Source organism: Drosophila hydei, unplaced genomic scaffold (assembly GCF_003285905.1).
Source record: "Drosophila hydei strain 15085-1641.00,03,60 unplaced genomic scaffold, DhydRS2 tig00000063-arrow-pilon, whole genome shotgun sequence".
NCBI lineage: Eukaryota > Metazoa > Arthropoda > Insecta > Diptera > Drosophilidae > Drosophila > Drosophila hydei.
In genome coordinates this window covers 556,814-575,013 of record NW_022045657.1, presented here as the reverse complement: position 1 = coordinate 575,013, position 18,200 = coordinate 556,814, and the positions used below count along the sequence as shown (strand labels likewise).

The 18,200-nt window shown below is 38.0% G+C and overlaps 2 protein-coding genes across 3 annotated transcripts in view; one reads left to right on the top strand and one right to left on the bottom strand.

The window, feature by feature from the left end:
- Positions 1–18,200, top strand: part of LOC111602042 (heparan-sulfate 6-O-sulfotransferase 3-B) — a 92,742-nt gene that overhangs the window by 56,918 nt on the left and 17,624 nt on the right. The window lies entirely within an intron of this gene.
- Positions 16,336–16,792, bottom strand: LOC111602045. Its single transcript, XM_023318956.2, has 2 exons — positions 16,688–16,792; positions 16,336–16,616 (listed from the first exon to the last, which is right to left on the bottom strand). Exons 1-2 carry the CDS (start codon positions 16,750–16,752, stop codon positions 16,424–16,426), a joined length of 258 nt encoding a protein of 85 aa, XP_023174724.1. The 5' UTR covers positions 16,753–16,792; the 3' UTR covers positions 16,336–16,423.

The following is an 18,200-nucleotide window of genomic DNA, read 5'->3' as shown; positions in this document are numbered from 1 at the left end:
TAGCACATGAAATCCCCAACACATACCTGCATACATACATTGTCTGCATTGGCAAAGCATTAAAAATGTAAACTGCATTCCAAATATTCTGAGCCCCAAAAATGCCAAATACTCATTGCACACCCCAACATGGCACAGCTGCGTTGCGCAAAAAGGAAAAAACAAAGCAAAAAATTAAATGGAGAAACAATAGAAAACAATTGACGTAGAACAATGCGACAGTAGGACGAGCATAGATTTCGAGCAGATTCACACGTAACCTCAGGGGTAAATAACGACAAGCAGACACACGGACTCACTCACACAGGCATCAAGGCGAACAGCTCTGCCCCAAATGCTACGTTTTAATTGTTGAACCACAGAAGTGCTTACATTTAGCTCGAGGGCGTCAGCTGCACGTGAGGGTAAGTTACAGAGATTGGCGAAGGGAGAAGGGGGGCATACCGGGAGGTTGGCTAAAATTGAGGGCTTACATTTCTATTCTGTCTGCAGTTCGTGTTTGTTTAGCCCACATACATGTCTGCAGTCGGCAATCCGTAGTCCGCATTCCACTTGAGTTGCATTCTAATTTCGGCATCTGTTTTAAGCCCAACTACAAAACGGCCAAAAGACATAAATAAATAAGCTTCGAATTAAAATCAAAGGCAAATACTAAAACCAAACAGCGCCAGCTCAGCTCCCGAAAATTGTATTTGCCCTGCTCGGTTGGGATCTGCAGCTGCTAAATCACCGGAAAAAACAACACAACTCGCACATGGGCAGCATTCAAATCGGGCTCCAAAAAGAGAACAAGAAAAATCTTTATGCAGCTAAAATCGAATTTCGGTTAGTTTGACTGGCAAAAGGTGCGACAAATAAATAAGGTTTTCGCCTCGTCGATTTCGGCAGCAGAAGTTAGCAACTGCAGCAGTAGCAGCAGCAGTTAGCTGTAACAAGTTCAGCTAAGCATAAATTTTATCTTGCGATTGGCATATTTATTCGGAATCTCACGCATGGCTTCAATTCAAGCTTTGTCAAAGAGTAGCAGTTGAAACTACTAAATTTGTATCTAGTTTATAAAAAATATATTTGCTTCTGATTCATACATCTCTTTCAAAACACTTACCTTACGCATTCATGATTTCAAATTCCATTTAATTGTAAGTCGTCTCTCAGTTTACATTTTATCAGCTCTGCTGAATTCAGTAGAATTGTATCGAACAAGATCTTTTAATTTAACAGATCTCATAGATCTACGTGGTATCTGTATTTTGTATGGGGACTTGATTCAGAGCTCTTATTTCTTTTAAGCAAGTACATCATCTGCAAACAGATTCTAGGAAGTCTCAGCTTCTTATAGATCGAGGTCACATTGTAACGCTGTTAAGATCCGATCATGTTGACAGCGCTGCATTAGCTTGAGTTTCACTCGACTCAGTTAGCCCTTACGGTGCAAACTAAATTTGCGCCATGTTGGCAGCGCATAAACTGATCCAACTGGCAGAAAATGTGGTGTATGTGTGGCAGGTAGCGAGCTGTGGCATGCAAATGCTGGCAATAAATTTTAGAAACGTTTGCACGTTGCAGGTGACTTTGTCCTCCCCTTTTTATTTGCGCTAACAATTTCAGCTGACACGCCCACTATTCTGCTACGACTCCTCTTTTTTTGGCTTCCCCATTTTGGTTTTTTGGTGCTTCGGCAATTTGCTGCTCAATTGAACCCAGCGCCAACAAATGTGCACGGATTTGTCTGTCTGGGTGTTTGGCTGTTTGGTTGCCTGTCTGTTTTGCATAAGTTTTGACAGTTTTTGGTGCAGCTGCGTAAGCCGCATGTTTGTAAGCCAGTATGCAGCACGGCAGCTAACGAAGTCATTCAGCGTTTTGCTAGCAACGTGACTAACTCAAAGAAATCAGCATTCGAGACAGACTCTGTTGCAACGCCGCTTTACGACGTTGCGTTTCATTATGCCAACTGCACGGCGACTGTTCCACTTGTATGTGTGTGAGTGTGTGCCTCCACTTGATTTATGAAGCCAATCAGCCATTTTGCATTTGGCTTGCCTGCATGCAACACTGCTGCGCACAGCATTTGATTTGTTACTCATACGCCACGTAAACAACGTTGCAAATCTGTTTTTGGAACTGTCTGTCTGCGAGTGTGCCTACATATGTGTGTGTTACTTTGAGTGTGCTGATTTTACCTCATCCAGTAACAGTATTTCCAACCTCAAATATAGGGCCTTAGTAGTGGGCAGAAATCTTGTTGAATGGCAAACCTCAAATGCGTTTCATGATACAAACTGTTTTTGGCAAATTACTGCCAAGGGATATCAATACATTGTTCGATCAGAAGCTTTTATGTTGCCTAAGTACCAATTAGTAGCATTTAGTAATCACATGATTACTTTAAGTAATCTAATCAAAACAAAGAAGATACCTTACCTTTAAGATTATTGTATGGCTATGAAGTCCATCTGTCCCAAATCTAAGTTAAGTACTGTGAGCTTTCTGGAAGCTTTAAGATGCAAGAGCAGGAACAGAATGGCTTCGCTTAGCACTTTTACCTTTCGCAATTTACAAGCACATCAAGTTAAGTCAAGTCCATAATTCAACATTTGACTGCAGCCAACTCGCAAGCCATCTAAGTTATGTGAATGATATCAGGGAGCAAGCAACCTTTTTCCTTTTCCCTTTTCCTTTTCGTTTTCTCTCCTCTGCACATTTTCACATTTTGCTTGCCAAGATTTCCTTCTTCTTTGCTTGCCACATTTCACATTGAACAGCAGAAACGTATTAGATTAGCCCATTGGGGTGCCATTATCGTTGGCAGCGAATTTAAGGCCAGTCTTGGGCAGAGCCTGGAGATAGTTTCGTATTTTAGTGCTGAAAAATGTGTCGAATATTAAAGAAGCTGAAAAGTATGCAACATTCACTGCTAGCTGCTAATGATGTTATGGTATCTGTAAGGTTCAACTTTATTGAATTCCTTGAAAGAATACTAAGCTAAGGTAAAAGTATCCTAAATATATCTATACATTCTGTAAAAAAAAAAAACAAAAAAAGAGACTTGCCTATAAAAATAGCATCTGAAGCCATCTTTTTGTCAAGCTCTCTCAGCTAAAACATTTATATCTTGTTTATTTTGGTATCAACTGGCATGCAGTGCATTTTGATTAAGTATATTATAGTATATAGTATAGTATAGATATATATAGACGTACATTTTTGTATATCTGCGCATATATTGCCGACCAACACGAATGGCATCTGTCACGTTTGCTCGCATGGGCGCGCGTGTGATGAATACTTGGCAATTAGGCTGACTTTTTGCCCGGTTGTTGGTTGTTGCTTCATGCGACAGCAACAGCCGACAGGATGAAATCAGTTAGGACAATGTTGTCGTCAATCCCCGCTATACCTCGATTACACATTCTATTGGCAATAGGAGCAGGCGAGAGTGAGCAAGAGTCTGAGAGAGGGAGTAGAAGGGGTCCAACGTCCCTTAGCTCGCATAAATATTTTATTTATTTGCTTTGCTGATTTTGGTAATTGCTATGTGTATTTTTTCTAGCAGTTACGTGCCTGAAATACTCGATTGATTGAACAGTTTTTAGTTGACATATTGTAGACAGCAAGCAAAAAAACCTAAAGAGCGGTAAATGCTGGGAAATTTAGGTAATTATACTCGTTTGCTACGCAAAATGAGTATATAGGCTTGGGTACTTTTTGTGCAATATGGGATTGACTAATAGTAAGTTGACTTAATCGGACTAAATAGCAAACTTGAAATTCTTAACACTGATATTTATAGCCGGGTTCGACATTGAGATCACTTCAATATATAAATATTTATAATATAAATATAAACATTTTTTATAGTAATAGAATAATTAGAATTATTTGAATTTAGAAATATATGAAATATAATAATATAGTGCTCAACTTTTTCCACCTCTCTTGCAGGTATGCACTCGCTACAAATACACTTAGCTAACTGCTAAATGCAACCAAATAAATGAAGGGAAAACATTGAGTTAAGTCTACAAGACGGCAAATACATATTTGCCACTTAACAATTGTGAAAGCCGGCTTTGGGGCTAAGGGAGCTAAGGAAGTCAGCGTGTGAGAGGCACGCCAGCGAGGCATCACGTGCTGCCATTGTGTGGCCCAAGTGCATTTGTAGATTTGAATGTTGCCAAGCGCGTGCCGCACCCGCAGCAATTGATAATAATGCGAAGAGAAAGAGAAGGCGTAAGACGAGAGCGCAGAGGAGTTGAGCGGAGCTGAGGGCAAATGGTGGTTAGTGGGGCACATCACGCAGCTGGTAAACTGTTGGGTAATTCAATTTGTGGTTAAACGCAAGTTAGTCGTAAGCAACAACAAGTGCAGCCAGTTGGTTACGCACACAACTTGAATAATGTGCCAAGGAGTGAGTTTCGGTTGGGGCGGGCAGGCAAATCTTCCCGGCAACGTGTGTAATTGCGGCATAGAAATAAACGCCAGTTGCCAGCCAAAGGGAAACCAAGTTGAACTAAACTCACAAAAGGAAATGCAAAAGAAACAACTCGGAGAGTGAGTGTGCGAGTGTGTGCGTGCGTGTATTTGTATGTGTGTGAGTGTATAGCACACTGCAGAGCAAAGCCTCAAAAGCCTCTGTGAAACAATGGCAGCAGCAAGCTGCAAATGCTGATCCACTTGGCAAACCAAAACCCAATCCGAATGCCCCAGCGTCTAGTTGTCGTTGTTATTTTTTGGCGCTCAAGCGATTTACTTGTTTTCCTGTTTGTTTTTTAGCAGTATTTTTATAGTATTTTTTTTAGTGCTTCTAGTAGTTTTTGCACATGCAGTTTGTATTCGTATTCCCTTTGGCTGTGCCACATGACGTATGAGTAATGGCTTTGGCCTGAGCGCGCGCGAGCTTCTCTCTTGTTGTTGTTTATTTTGCGGTTGCATTGCTTTTAACAAACCATGTGAGTGTTCAAGTGTGTGTGTCTGTGTGTGTGTGCGTGCGAATTGGGAGGTTTTGTTATGCCAAATTGGTTTGTTTAAATTGAATATACGATATTCATACTATAAATTGTGTAATAAAAATGTGTAAAATTGCTTTATTCGAATGCTGTTGAACTAAGGATATATGCTACAGAGATTACATTTGAGCTGGTTAACGGTTAACTTTAATGTGGGACGTACCAAATATATATGAAATATATATATGTATGAGATATAACTCAAAGAAAAAATATATAGATTGTTATTTACGCGTTGTACATATATACTGATAAATAGACTAAGATGGATATATACAGTATATATATATTGATCGAATGCGGTCTATATCCATGTTAGTCTATATATCAATCTATTTACACCTTTGCCTAAGCCTGTGTATATACCAACACATTAAGACAGATTGATCTAGGTTAATCTAGTTTGATGTTAATTGATATGGATAGACATAAATTTACATAGTAAAAAAGATAATCTAGATTGGTACTGGTTGATGTAGATCGACAGCGGGTAATAAGTATGGATAACTTGAATTCTTTAAAATACAAATTACAAATCCGCACAGAAATAGGCTTTAAGATATTTGTAAGTGAATTTCTTTCAAGTGTAACCACATTATAGACTCTGTTTGAGCTGCTAACTAAATAATTCGATAATTGTTGTGGCTGCTACACATATTTATTTCTGGCACAAATCTAAGTTCATTTTATTTTTTATCATAAAATCTGCTTTCATCATGCTTTGACAGCCTGTGCTGTAAATAGCCCAAAGGCAAGCGCTGTGACTTAATCTGCCGCATAATTCAAATCCGCTGCACGACAAAAGACGCCACAAAAAAATGTTGGTGAAGCCCCAGACCATGAAAGACGAAACCCAAAAAACCAAAACGAATGCGCGAAAGACCGCAAAGCCAGATTTGGAACTGGCAAAAAGTTTGGCTCAGCTACTCCTTTTGTCGGCATCTGGATTTGGCGCTTATCCTGCAGCGATACGCCCACTTTGAATTGGCGCCCCTTAGCAGCCACGCCCACTCGCAGCTACTTCATATTTATATAATAACTTTATGTTTATGTTGTAGCTTTCTGAAGACAGTACAAGAAGAACAACAACGACATGCGAAAGACTTGCACAAGTTGTTGCCAAAACAAACCGTGGGGCAAGCAGCAGTCGCAGCATCCGCACACACACACACGTATACACTCACACTCACAAACAGAAACACAAACATAGCATAACAAAAGACGTGCGCGTTGGCTGACACGACCGGCGTCTAAAGTTGATTTCTTAATGTTTGGCCAGCGCAGCGCAACTGCTGCTGTTTGTCTTGGCGCAACAAAATGGCAGCAGTGGCAGAACAGCAAGAAGGATGTGGCAAATACACTCATACACACATTCACATACAGTTTCAGTTCATCTCACACGCGTGTAAAGTCAAGTCTTAAAACTTTCAGTCAAAGGCAGCTCCGTCTGCTGCGAGCATTGGCATCAACTTGCCCAAAGGCAATTTACACTGGTAGCTGTTTATTTTGAAACACTTGCCAGGACATCTCGCAGCGCGCAAGTATAACAAGCGCTGGCACGAAAGAGTCTGAGGCAAAGGCACTGCCAGTGAGCTAATATTTGCTATATAAAGAGCTTGGGCTCGAAATGGCGCCGATATTTTTACACCGGATGCGGAAATGTGCATTATTTGATATTGCTCTATGTTTGCTATCAAACAGGCGAGCACACACTCCTACACACAGGCACACCCACTCACATGAAAACATGCTCGCTTTCATTAAATGTACTCACAGCCAAGTGAGTGCCTTGTCAAGTACGCGATAGACATTGCAATAGAGTTTCAGTCCAAACAGCTGTCAGTTCAAATTGTACAATCTTAAGTATAGAAAACGTAAAAGCAATTTCTTGTTTCACAAGGAATATATACATTAAGCATCACATAAATGAACTTCAGTTCTTTAAGGGTTCCGCATTTGCAATCTAGCTAAGAACATTGCTAATTGAGCGTACTTCAGGTGCAGCTCACTTTTTTCAATCCAAAATATATTTATGGTTATAAACTGTTAGCTTTTTGTGTATTTATTGATCGGTCGCTAGATAAGCATTGCGCGCATATAAATCGTGCAAGGCAACCTGCTGCCAACTCTCAACTCAAGCGCAGCCAAGTCCAATTGAAAGTTTTAAGCGTTTTAGACATCATCCTGATTGATTGATTGATTTGTAATGAAAAGCAAGTTAACTGTTGCACAGCTCTCGACAGCTAAAATTCCCTGCAGTTTTGAAACAAAGTAAGACCATAAAGATCTCTCTAAGATTCTTATGCTATATTATATTTATGTCTTAAGCTTCACCGGGTAATCAAATGTGAGTTTCGTTGCCTGCATTTTGGCGTAAACCAATCTAAGCAAAAACTTTCTTAACCAGTCTTTTGGCATACAGAAAGCGTAGAATTTAGCCACTTCCTTACAAATTGCCACAAAGCGTTTCGCACAAGTTTCTGCCAATTAGGCGAAACCGGCAGGAAAAAGGATAAGAAAATGCTAACAACAAGAAGAAGAATAACAACAGCAAAGGCCCCCATCAACCGCAGAGTCGACAGCTGAGCTGTAAAGATTTATATATATTAAACTGAAGCTTCATATAACAAATTGCCCTAGCACTAAGCGACTAAAACTAATTAAAAACCTAAACTTTTACCTGGCTCTCAGCCCCGCACAAAACTATTGTAATAGAAAATGCTCGCGAGCAAATTCCACCCAACGTTCCCAAAGTGGCGGAAACTCAACCCCAAAGGCCCAACTTTACAGACAATGTAATTGTTCGGTGCGGCCAATTTTGAGCGTCAAGTTGTTCGTACAACAAACTTGCTACAATAATCCCAGTAAACAGCTAAACCAAACAAAATTCCAACTCCAAAAGGAAAAAAACGAGAAGGAATCCAAAAAAAGAAGAAACAAAACGGAAACTATCTAAAGTTTTTAATCAAACCAACGGCAAATCAGAATCCCTTGAACTTTGGACTCACACACCACCCACACTCGACACACACTGTCGCGACGTTCAGCAAATGGACTGAACAAAAAACAAAAAATAAATAAAACATTCACACAAACACCCAGCGTGGCAAGCCAATTAAAATTTGCCGCCGGCTCACACGTCGTATGCGTAACGTTTGCCGGCCGCAAAACGTTTTGGCCTGGCTCTGTGGCATTTAGTGGAGCACAGTTTATTAAAAATTCGCGAACTTTTAATTTAGCTCACAGCCGCAGCACCGCTTCATTTGGGGCGTGGCCCGCGGGCGTGCCGTCCAGCAAAGCGAACAAAAAAATGTTTTTTTTTTCTTTTTTCTTTTTTTTTTAGAATGAACAAATATTCAGGGGTTTGAACTATTATTTATGTTTCATGCAAAATTCTGGGAACGTGAAGTGCGCAAAAACTTTTCCTCAACTGCGAATGCTTCAAATTTTCGCTAGGTACTCGGCCGTAGGGCTTGAGGCCCGAAAGTTTTATGCGCTTTTGAATATTAACGCGCTGCCATTCATTTTTTCCTATTGTATGAGAAGTTTTTTTATTATTTATTTTTCGGTTGTTGAGATGAAGTCGCCTGCAGAACGCTACTTGGCTATCAAATTTCGAAGTCCGTCAAATGCAGAGCCACTCGACGAAAGTTTTTGCTCCCAGGACTTTTGAAAAAACAACAACAAAAATATATAACATGAGTGAGACTTCTGCGAAAGTTTACAAAACAGCTATGCAAATTTAGTTGTTGGCATTATTGTTGTTGTTGGAGTGCTTTGACGCATATTGAGTTTGAATGGGTTGCAGCCATAATGTTATGAAGCAAGTCCTTTTAAAGTAAGCTGCTTAAAGGAAAGGAGTGCGAAAAGCTAACAATTCAGTTGCTCAATGAGTACATAAATATTGTAATTAAAATTGTAGCATTACGGTAACTGCAGGAAAAGCAGCTTAAAAACTGCTAAAAAATTTAAATATATATTATATTTACAACTGTGCTCTGAAACAAATTTCCGATGCGCTATCTTCCTTTCACCTACCGAAATCATAACGAACATATGTGCAGAGACCACATAGCCATCTCTCTCCTACTCAGCAAAACACCCGGATCTCTCTCGGACTGACATTAAGCGAATATGAGCCAGCATTAAAGAGCGTGTACAGCGCACAGTGACTTGTATAATATTTTTAAAACAACTCAACTCAAACTCCCAAACAACTAATGCTGCTGCAATACTAGGAGACAATGACGACAAAATTAAACAGAATTATTAAGCTGTAAACAGACTTTGTTGCTATTCATTTCACAATATCAAGTCGGCATATCATAGCAATACATATATATTTATATATACAATATAATTAGTACTGGTTAAATTGAATTATACAATTATACTTATGGTATTAATTTATATTTATGATTATGGAATTCTTCATTGAAATGTTGTAAGCTATTTGTGGTTTAGGTTTTAGAATGGCTTATGTCCTTACTGCCGAACATTGATTCGCATTCACAGTCAATGTAAACAAAGGAAGACACGCACACAGAGACACACGCATGCTTATTAATTAATCACTGTTGACAAGACGTCGACTTTGTCATCGGCTTACAGCAATCCATCACCAGAAAAGCTCGGATTTTAATTACTTTTAATCACATCCGGCGCCAAGTAGTTTTTTATTTGGTAGTCCCGTCATATTGCGTGGCACATATTGCTTATTAAGATACCCTATAATAAAGCAGCTTAGATTGCATGAGAATCTTTGCTTAGCTGTGCCACTTCACAGCTGTTGCTTTACATAAGATGCTCCATTGCGAACACAAAAAAGGCATGATTGGAATTTATAAATAATTAATACAACATAATAATAGACACCTTATACTACTCTAGAATACTGTTTACTGCTTACTTTACAGGGTATCCTTAGACTACGGTCTACAGCTTACCGATGTATTCGCACATATTTTTCACACTTTTTATATATTCCCAGAGCTTACTATTATGATGTTCATTGGGATCGGTGACATAATGTGTGTGTGTGAGAATGCGTGTGTGTGTGTGTATATGTGCGAGTGTGTGTGTGTCTGTTGTGCTGGCAATTGACGCCGTAGCAGCTCATTTACTGACATCTTTTTCTTTTTCCTCTTTGTTCTTTTCATTCATTCTTTCCTCTGTTTTCGGTTCGCTTTTGCTTTGGCTTACGGATTTACTTATTGGATTTGGGACTTTGCACTGATACAGCTCTGGGATTTATTTGGTGCCTGTCTCAGTTTCAGTTCAACATATATAATTAGGTTTGTGGCACTCGATATACACGTGTAGCATGTGGTGGCTGGCTCTTATGGCACCTGTCAGTAGCTGCTTTATGCAAATGTTGTTCCAGCAGGCGGATGCCGAAACGTGGAGAAACTAGCTACTCTGCAATTCCCTCCACATTTATATGCATATTGATTCTGAGGTCAACTCTGTGGCTTAACTTGTGTATGGGCTTCTGTCTGTCTGTCTGCAAGTGCTAGCATCATGATACTCATCAGCAGCCAAACACCAGCAACGTTTTCCAACACGGTTAGCACACCTAGGTACATGGGCCAGCCGCAGGGCAGCCGAAGCACAGTGCAAATTGTCAAGACATGCCTAGGACCCAGGAGCCAGGGCTGCTCCCAGGATGTGTGCAAATGTCAAATCCCAGTAAAGAGCAGACAAAAGAAAACATCTGAAAGCACAAAAATAAATTTGCATATTTTCGTTTTTGGCTCTCCATGATATCTTGGCTCATGTTTTTGCTTTGGCATCTGTGGCCTTCAAATGCCCGATAATGTTGATAATGCTGCAAAGGACCTTTGGCTTTACCTAATGACTCACACAAATATGTGCACTTTGTTAGCAAATCAAAACCAGACCATAAACGAAATTCGGTCCACATATCAATTATGAGCTGCTCTTTTGGTATTTTTCCACACAGAGAAATGTACCCAGCCTAAGTAGGCTTACGTATAATACCATCGGCTTAGACTACAAGGAGCACTGAAATTTGTTTTACATGGAAATTTAAGTTTATTTTAGATATACAGGAAGTCAAAAGACTCGAGTGGACATCGGACTGAAATGAAAAAGATGTGAAGTACAGAGTTTCCGTTGCTCAGGGAATGTTCAGGCATATTTAAGAAATCCAAATATATATGAAATAATACTAACTAACAAATAAATGTAGATTCTGTCAAGTTAATTTTGTAGTAAATTTAATGGAAATGAAAGAATTACAGGAATATATGATGTCTTTGTTTTCGGGATAATATAATATAATAAGCAATCTACGTGTAATAAAATCGAATCTTTTGCATTCATAAATCTAGAAAAATGCTAATCTAAACCACATGTTTTGCATGACAGACATGAATTAATAAAAGCAAATTATGTTCCACTGGACGTGACTTGACCTGAATGGCATAGAATAGTCAATAGGTAAAGACAGTAAAGCCTTGCTAGAAGTTTGTACAGTGTGCTGTCCTAGTTGCATATTCGATAGGCTGGCTCAATCTCAAACTCAATACCTCCCTCCCTCCCTCCCTCCCTCTCACTCTCTCTATCTCTATCTCTACTGCTGCCTATCAATAACATCCTATCTGCATACGTACGCGCTGCAGTCGTCAAGCATGTTTTGTCAATCGCAATGTTTTTCCGTTTGACTGGCCAGGCCTAGCCAATACCAAAGAGCTAATTGAAATTTAAAAACTGCCTCTGGCGAGCAAAAATGCATAGTGTGCCCACATTCAGCTAGGAAAAGGTTCGGCCAACACCCAGAACAATAAATCAAAAATCTGCTGCACTTGCAGAGCCATAAAAACAGGAGCTGGACCGCAACTCATTGTGTATGGGGCAGAGAATTTCAGATGCTGTAAACAAAATTGAGTAGCACAAAAGGAGCCCGTCCCGACGCAGCGGTCACTTTTCTTTCAGGCCTCTGGGACTGGTGCTGTGCAGCATACGCAGCATACGAAATTGAATTTCAATGGCATCATCACAATAATTGTCAAGCGAACTTGTGCTGCATACTTGAAGGAGCTAGCGCATTGCGCACTATTTGCCATGCCGGGTTTGTGTAGGCACTTTTTGGTGCGCCATTGTTGTCTCTATACCCTGTAAACGTTGCCAGCCTGGGGTATTTTGGACTGACTGAAATGTTTGCAATGCATATCGATAGAGTTGACTGTTTCAGTTACACGAGCTAAAGGCCACACAGAATAATTTTACAGGGTATTCGCAGCGGCCCATCTCCCTGCAGCTGGTGCGAATTTGTCCTGCTGTGTCTTTGTTATTGTTGTCAGGCAACAACATGAACCATTAACGCCCGCAAGCAGCGTTCAAGTTGGCAGCAGCAGCGACGGTAGTCGATGCAGCCGTTGCCTTTGCCGTTGTCGTTGCATTCGCATACGTGTAAATCGTAAATATCCGGCACAAAGCGATCTGAAAGCTGTGGCAAGGGCAGCTCCGGCAAAAAGCAACGTGCCTCAATGCAGCAATAACAAAAGAGAGACAGAGAGAGAAAGCGTAGCGTATGCAGATACTCATATATGTATGTGTGTGTTTGTGTGTATGCAGGGTTGTCGCTATCATTGTGGGGCAAACTTTATGGTGCATTCGCAATTGTATCAACAGAAGAAATGCAAATTTTATGTGGCAATTGCGAACGTTAAAAGATTCACTTAAACATAAATGTTGCAGATGCAGTGGGCACAGGCCGTAATGGCACGGACTGAATGAGAAAAATTCATTTATTTGGTTAGCCTCAATGATAGTGAGCAATTAGTAAACAAATATGCTATAGATGACTATATCACAACAATTTTAACCACACTAAATCAATATTTATGCTGAATGAATATAAATAAAATAAAATAAATAATAAATAAAAAAAAAATAAATTGAAAATTTATGAAAATGGTATGCAAAAACAGAGACAAATCAAATCTTTATACATTAATGTGTATAAAAATATTAAGCTTTTTTACTGACTGAGGCTTTATAATAATCAGCTTTTTGTCGAATAGCATAAAGAAATTTTAAAAATTGATTAAATTTATTCTTTAGCATCCTCTTCTTATACGTTAAATAAAATTTTAAATTTTTTATAAAATTATTGATTTAATAATATATATAACATGTCCGTAGATCTCAAATTCGTTGCACTCTGTCGTAAATGCGGATTGAAATCTTTTGTAGATTTAGCTGAATGGATGCTGCAGCTGCTTATTGTCAACAGTGTTTAGATTTATACTGCTGCTGCTGCTGCTACTGCTGCTACTGCTGCTACTGCTGCTGCTGCTGTTGCTTCTGCTGCTGCTGCTTTTGCTACTGTGGTTGCTTTTCAGTTTTTACTCTCTTTTTCCGTCTCTTTTCTATGTGCATCCATTTCCATATTTTTCTCTTCTAGCTGATTTGATTGCGCTGCGCTTTGGTTGGCATTTCCATTATTTTTTTAGAAATTTTATGCTTTATTATGACTCTGGTTTTTTGCATCGTACTCAAAATATTAATAAATATTTATGAAGCAGCCAACAAAGAGCAACGTCTGATCTATGACAACCCGGGGCAACCGCTCGTCCCACTTGCTTCGTTTTAAAATGCCACAAAATCCCAGCCCAAAGCAATGCCAAATGCAATCTGGCAAAGTGCATATAACCCATTCGACTCAGAAAACAATTAAAAGCCCTTTAGCAAATACCAAATTCATCGGCAGTAAAATTCATCAAAACGCAATAAGCTTCGTGTTGAAAATCACTTCAAAACTAGAGCTGAAAAATGCACAATGAAGGGGAAACTCAAACTGGACTCAACTGTCAAAAAGGACTTGAATGGCTTCAATAAAATATTGATAAAATATAAATTATATTTTTGAGTGTATTGTTTATATGTGAGCCAATACTCACGTTAAGCTGAAGCAACTTTTTAAGTTTCAAGTTACAGGAAAAATTGAATATTTTATTTTTTATGTATAATTCTAACAAATTATTTCTTATTTATCAAAGCATTCGTTTATCAAACTATCGACACGCACTCCTCTCTAACTCTCTAGCAAAAATTGGCTAGAGTAAAAATGTTCTGGTCGCAAATGAAACTCTGCAAACAATTTCAATTTCCCATTTCAACAGAGTGCTCAAAACGGTGTGTAGCCCATAAATGGGAATATGTGAGCGTGTGTGCCTGTGTGTGTGTTTGTAACAGGGACAATAAACGAAAAATGCTTTATTTGGCACTTTGTTCCCATATAACTAAAGCTGCAAAATGCATTTTTTACAGATTTGTGTGGGCTATATGCAGTGAAAATGCTCTATGATTTCCAGCTGAAAGCCAATTGGTGTGCTTGTGTCTGTGTGCTAAAAACTTTGGCAGTCGAAATGCCAATTCGATTAGATGCAAACAGTTCGGTGCGGTCTACCGCAAAAACTTTGCGAATGACGAAATTGCTAAGTTATCAAATTAAAAAAAAAAATATAGATATGCAATGTAGAGAAACTTTCAATGCCAGAGTTGTTAAGTTTTTGCCAAAAATTGTATCATTCAATATGAAGTTTAAATAATATACGAAAAGCCAATTAGTAGTTTCAATATTAGCTAAAAACTTTCGCTTGGCTGTTAAGTTTTGCAAAAGTTAATGGAAAATTTTATTTTAATTAATGACTTAACTGAAGTTGTAGTTTTTGTGCAATTTATTCAAAACATTTATTTACTTTAGCAGTGCCGGCCACACGGCGTATGCATAATATGCCGCGCAGAGGCACAATTTGTTGCATAGCTTTGGGGTGTGACTCCCGCCAAACCAGCTGGCTCTATAATTTCAAAATGTTCGTCATTTGCGCTTTTTGCTAGTTTGCCTTCATGACAGAATTCCTGAGAACTCGGAGCAGATGACAACGGTTGTCGGAAACTTGACTTGTTTTCCTTGCTGTTGCTTTTTTTCCTCTTTTCGTGCACAGCAGCAACAGTAATAAATGGACTCGTTTTCACACACTTCATTTTGCAAGAGCAGTCTGTTGCCTGCTTTTGTTGCATGTAACACTGGATGGACTAGTCAAGATGTACCCTGCAAGAATGCATAGTAGGGGGTGTTTGCAATATCTGAATTGTTGGGCAAATATGAGACTATCAAAGAATGAGTTGTAAATAAAAAATGGAACTAATAGAAGAAATTTTGATCACATCTTAAACATAAAAATGTATACAAAAAATTGAAAATGAACAGAACTTCATAGAGTTAGAGTTAGTTAGATAAATATTTACACGGTATCTCAACGTCGATTTAATTCTTCGAAATACCAATGGAAATATATTTCCGCTTGTTTTGTTGCTCTTCTCATTCCGTTGTGTTGCCTTCAGCATGTCAGCTCTCAACTTTTGCTCTGACTTTAATAAAGCCAAAAACTTAACGCTTACAATAACAATAACAATAAGTGAGCCATCAAAAAGTCGCTTTCACCACAGCCTGACCTACTACTATCTGGTAGCACAAACATAAATTGTGACTGCACAACCCTAACGTTTCGTCTTATTTCATAAATTATTTCATATTTCATTTCCTTAGCGTGCCACAGTACCACAAAAAAGTAGAAGATATATGCACTATATATACTCCTATATAAATATGAAGTATATGGAAATGGCTTGGCTGCCTCGCAGTCCACTGCGAGCTGTCTAGCAGCTTTGCCATAGAGTTTGCTGATTTTTTTCGTAAAACCGGTTGCTGCAATTCGACACCCAACGCGTCCAAAGTAAATATAATATTACCAGCTGCAACTTCAATTTCCTTCGGCCTGGCATAACTTTCATATACGCTGCTAAAGCGCTGCAAAATGTAGATATTAATGGAAGCAGACTTGCTTGGCTATAGTTGAGAATTTAATACTTTTACTCCAAACTGCATAGCTCTGGAAAAATGCATGCAATATTATTTGTTGTTTCCATTTTATTTTTGATTTCGTATCTAACATATTTTGTACATATTTTAAATGTGCAATTTATCATATGTTCTTTAAAAATGAATTTTAAAAATATTTAATTAAATTTTTTGGTATATATACATGCATTAAATTGCGAATTGTTTAAGTGACTGCATTTTTCACAATTTTCATAGAACTAAGCACAGTAATTGCGTAGATTGAATAGATCCATTTAAGTTGTTAAACATTGGTTCCATTGTTATCTGCCCTCTACTATATGTTTGTTGAGATACGGACAGATAACTTTTAAAATAGCTAATAGTATATATAAATAATATTCTATATAAAATATCAATAATTAAATTAAATTACTTTAATTTTGTTCAAATCTCTTCTATTTGCAGGTATATTTAATGGATGAAATAATATTTTAAGCTCAATTGAACAGCCGTGAGTAATGCCTGAACACAATACTAAATACTCTTAGTTTATCGGCTCAAACGTTTTACAGAAAAACCATGTGTCTGGGTCCACATAACAAACACCGCCAGGTTTTTGTTTTCTGTAGGCTGATTTGACTGATTCACTTACTGCACTTGGTCTACCTTTGGGATTGAAGTACCACAGATCATAGGTGGGATTATAGCCCAGTCGTAGTATTTCGCTTGAATTAAAACTGTGAAAAGCAAAAGACAACAACTAAAAATCGTTTCTCTCACCTTTCTCACTTATTTACTCACTACTTACTTATAATTGGCTGGGGCCATAGTGAACAGCAGCGAAAGTCCAATAACGATAAGTGCGCGAGTCATATTAGCTATGAGCTTTTACCTGTCAGCTATTACCTGTTACCTGTTGTCAACTAAAAACCGATCGAACTGCAGTCTGGTTTTTATGGCCGGCAAAACAAAAAACTGTCTCATGTGATTTCTCTCTCTTTCGACACAATTTGTTTCGCGATGCAAAACAATTAGATAATTTATGTATGTATTAATAGGAAAGTCAGTAAGTAGAATTGTAGACTTGACATGGAAGATAAAATACTCTACAATATATAAATGACTGGAAAATTGAAAGAATAAGTTTTTCAGAGTTTTGTTTTTCTTAAAAAATATTAAAATAGATAATAAATAATAAATTTAAGAATAAAAATCTTAAATTCTTAAAGAAAATTTAAAATCCGTTTTTTTTAAGCCACCAGTTTATGTGCTGTTTAAATTAAATTTGCCGGATGTCTGTTTCGACATTTTATGATATCACCTGCTGCTTTAAGGTGAAGCCCTTAAACGTAAATTCTTCAGAAGTGCCAATTAGCTCTTTGAGTGCCAAATGCCTGTGTTTCCAATTAAACAAGTGCTCTGTAAAACCAAATTTGTATTGTTTATTTGTGATGACTGCCTTTTTGCAGTTAGCTTGTAGAGTATTTAATACCTTTCATTGTTAAGCAGTTGTGCATATATATAAACTATGTATATAGGGCTTTTCCTAATTGAATTATTTAGTAATTGACCAAATGATAAAGCGAATAAATAACAACATTTTCTGTGACAAGACATCATTTAACACAGTTTATTGTAAAACTATACATATATTATAACAAAATAAATCTTAACTTTAGAACTTTTGTTTGCTTTGTTCGAATTTCATTTAATTTATATTGAAAAATATTTAAATTATACTTAAAAAGTACAATGCTTACCTAAAATTAAATAGAAAATTTATTAAATACAATTTGTGCTAATGGCACACGCGAAACATTTTCTAAACATCTATTTTCTAATGTAGTCAACGTCAATTTTATAGCCTTGCTGTTGTTTTTGACAACGTTATTTATTGCGTCAATGTCGCAACGCCGATAAAAGGCGTAAAAAAACTGCACGAAAACATTTAACAATGGCAAACAACAATTTAAAGCTTTGCTACAGATGCGGGCACATTTGCTAATGTCATGTCAGTTCATAGAGTTTCTATCAGACACCGGCCCACACTGCGTATGCGCAATTTATGAACTTAAATGCTTGAAGCGAGCCTGAGGGCCACACACAACACAACAAAGCACAACAAAAAGAAATATAAGAAAAGTTATTGGATAAACACTTGGCATAAACACATTATGAGGCAACACAAAAAGGCGCCGCATAGTTGAGTAAATAAATAAACAGACAAACGGAAGCAAGTTAAACAAATAGCACGTGCATATGAGTGACTAACTATATATGTATCTGTGTGTGTATAGCAATTGTTAGCCAACTAAAAACAG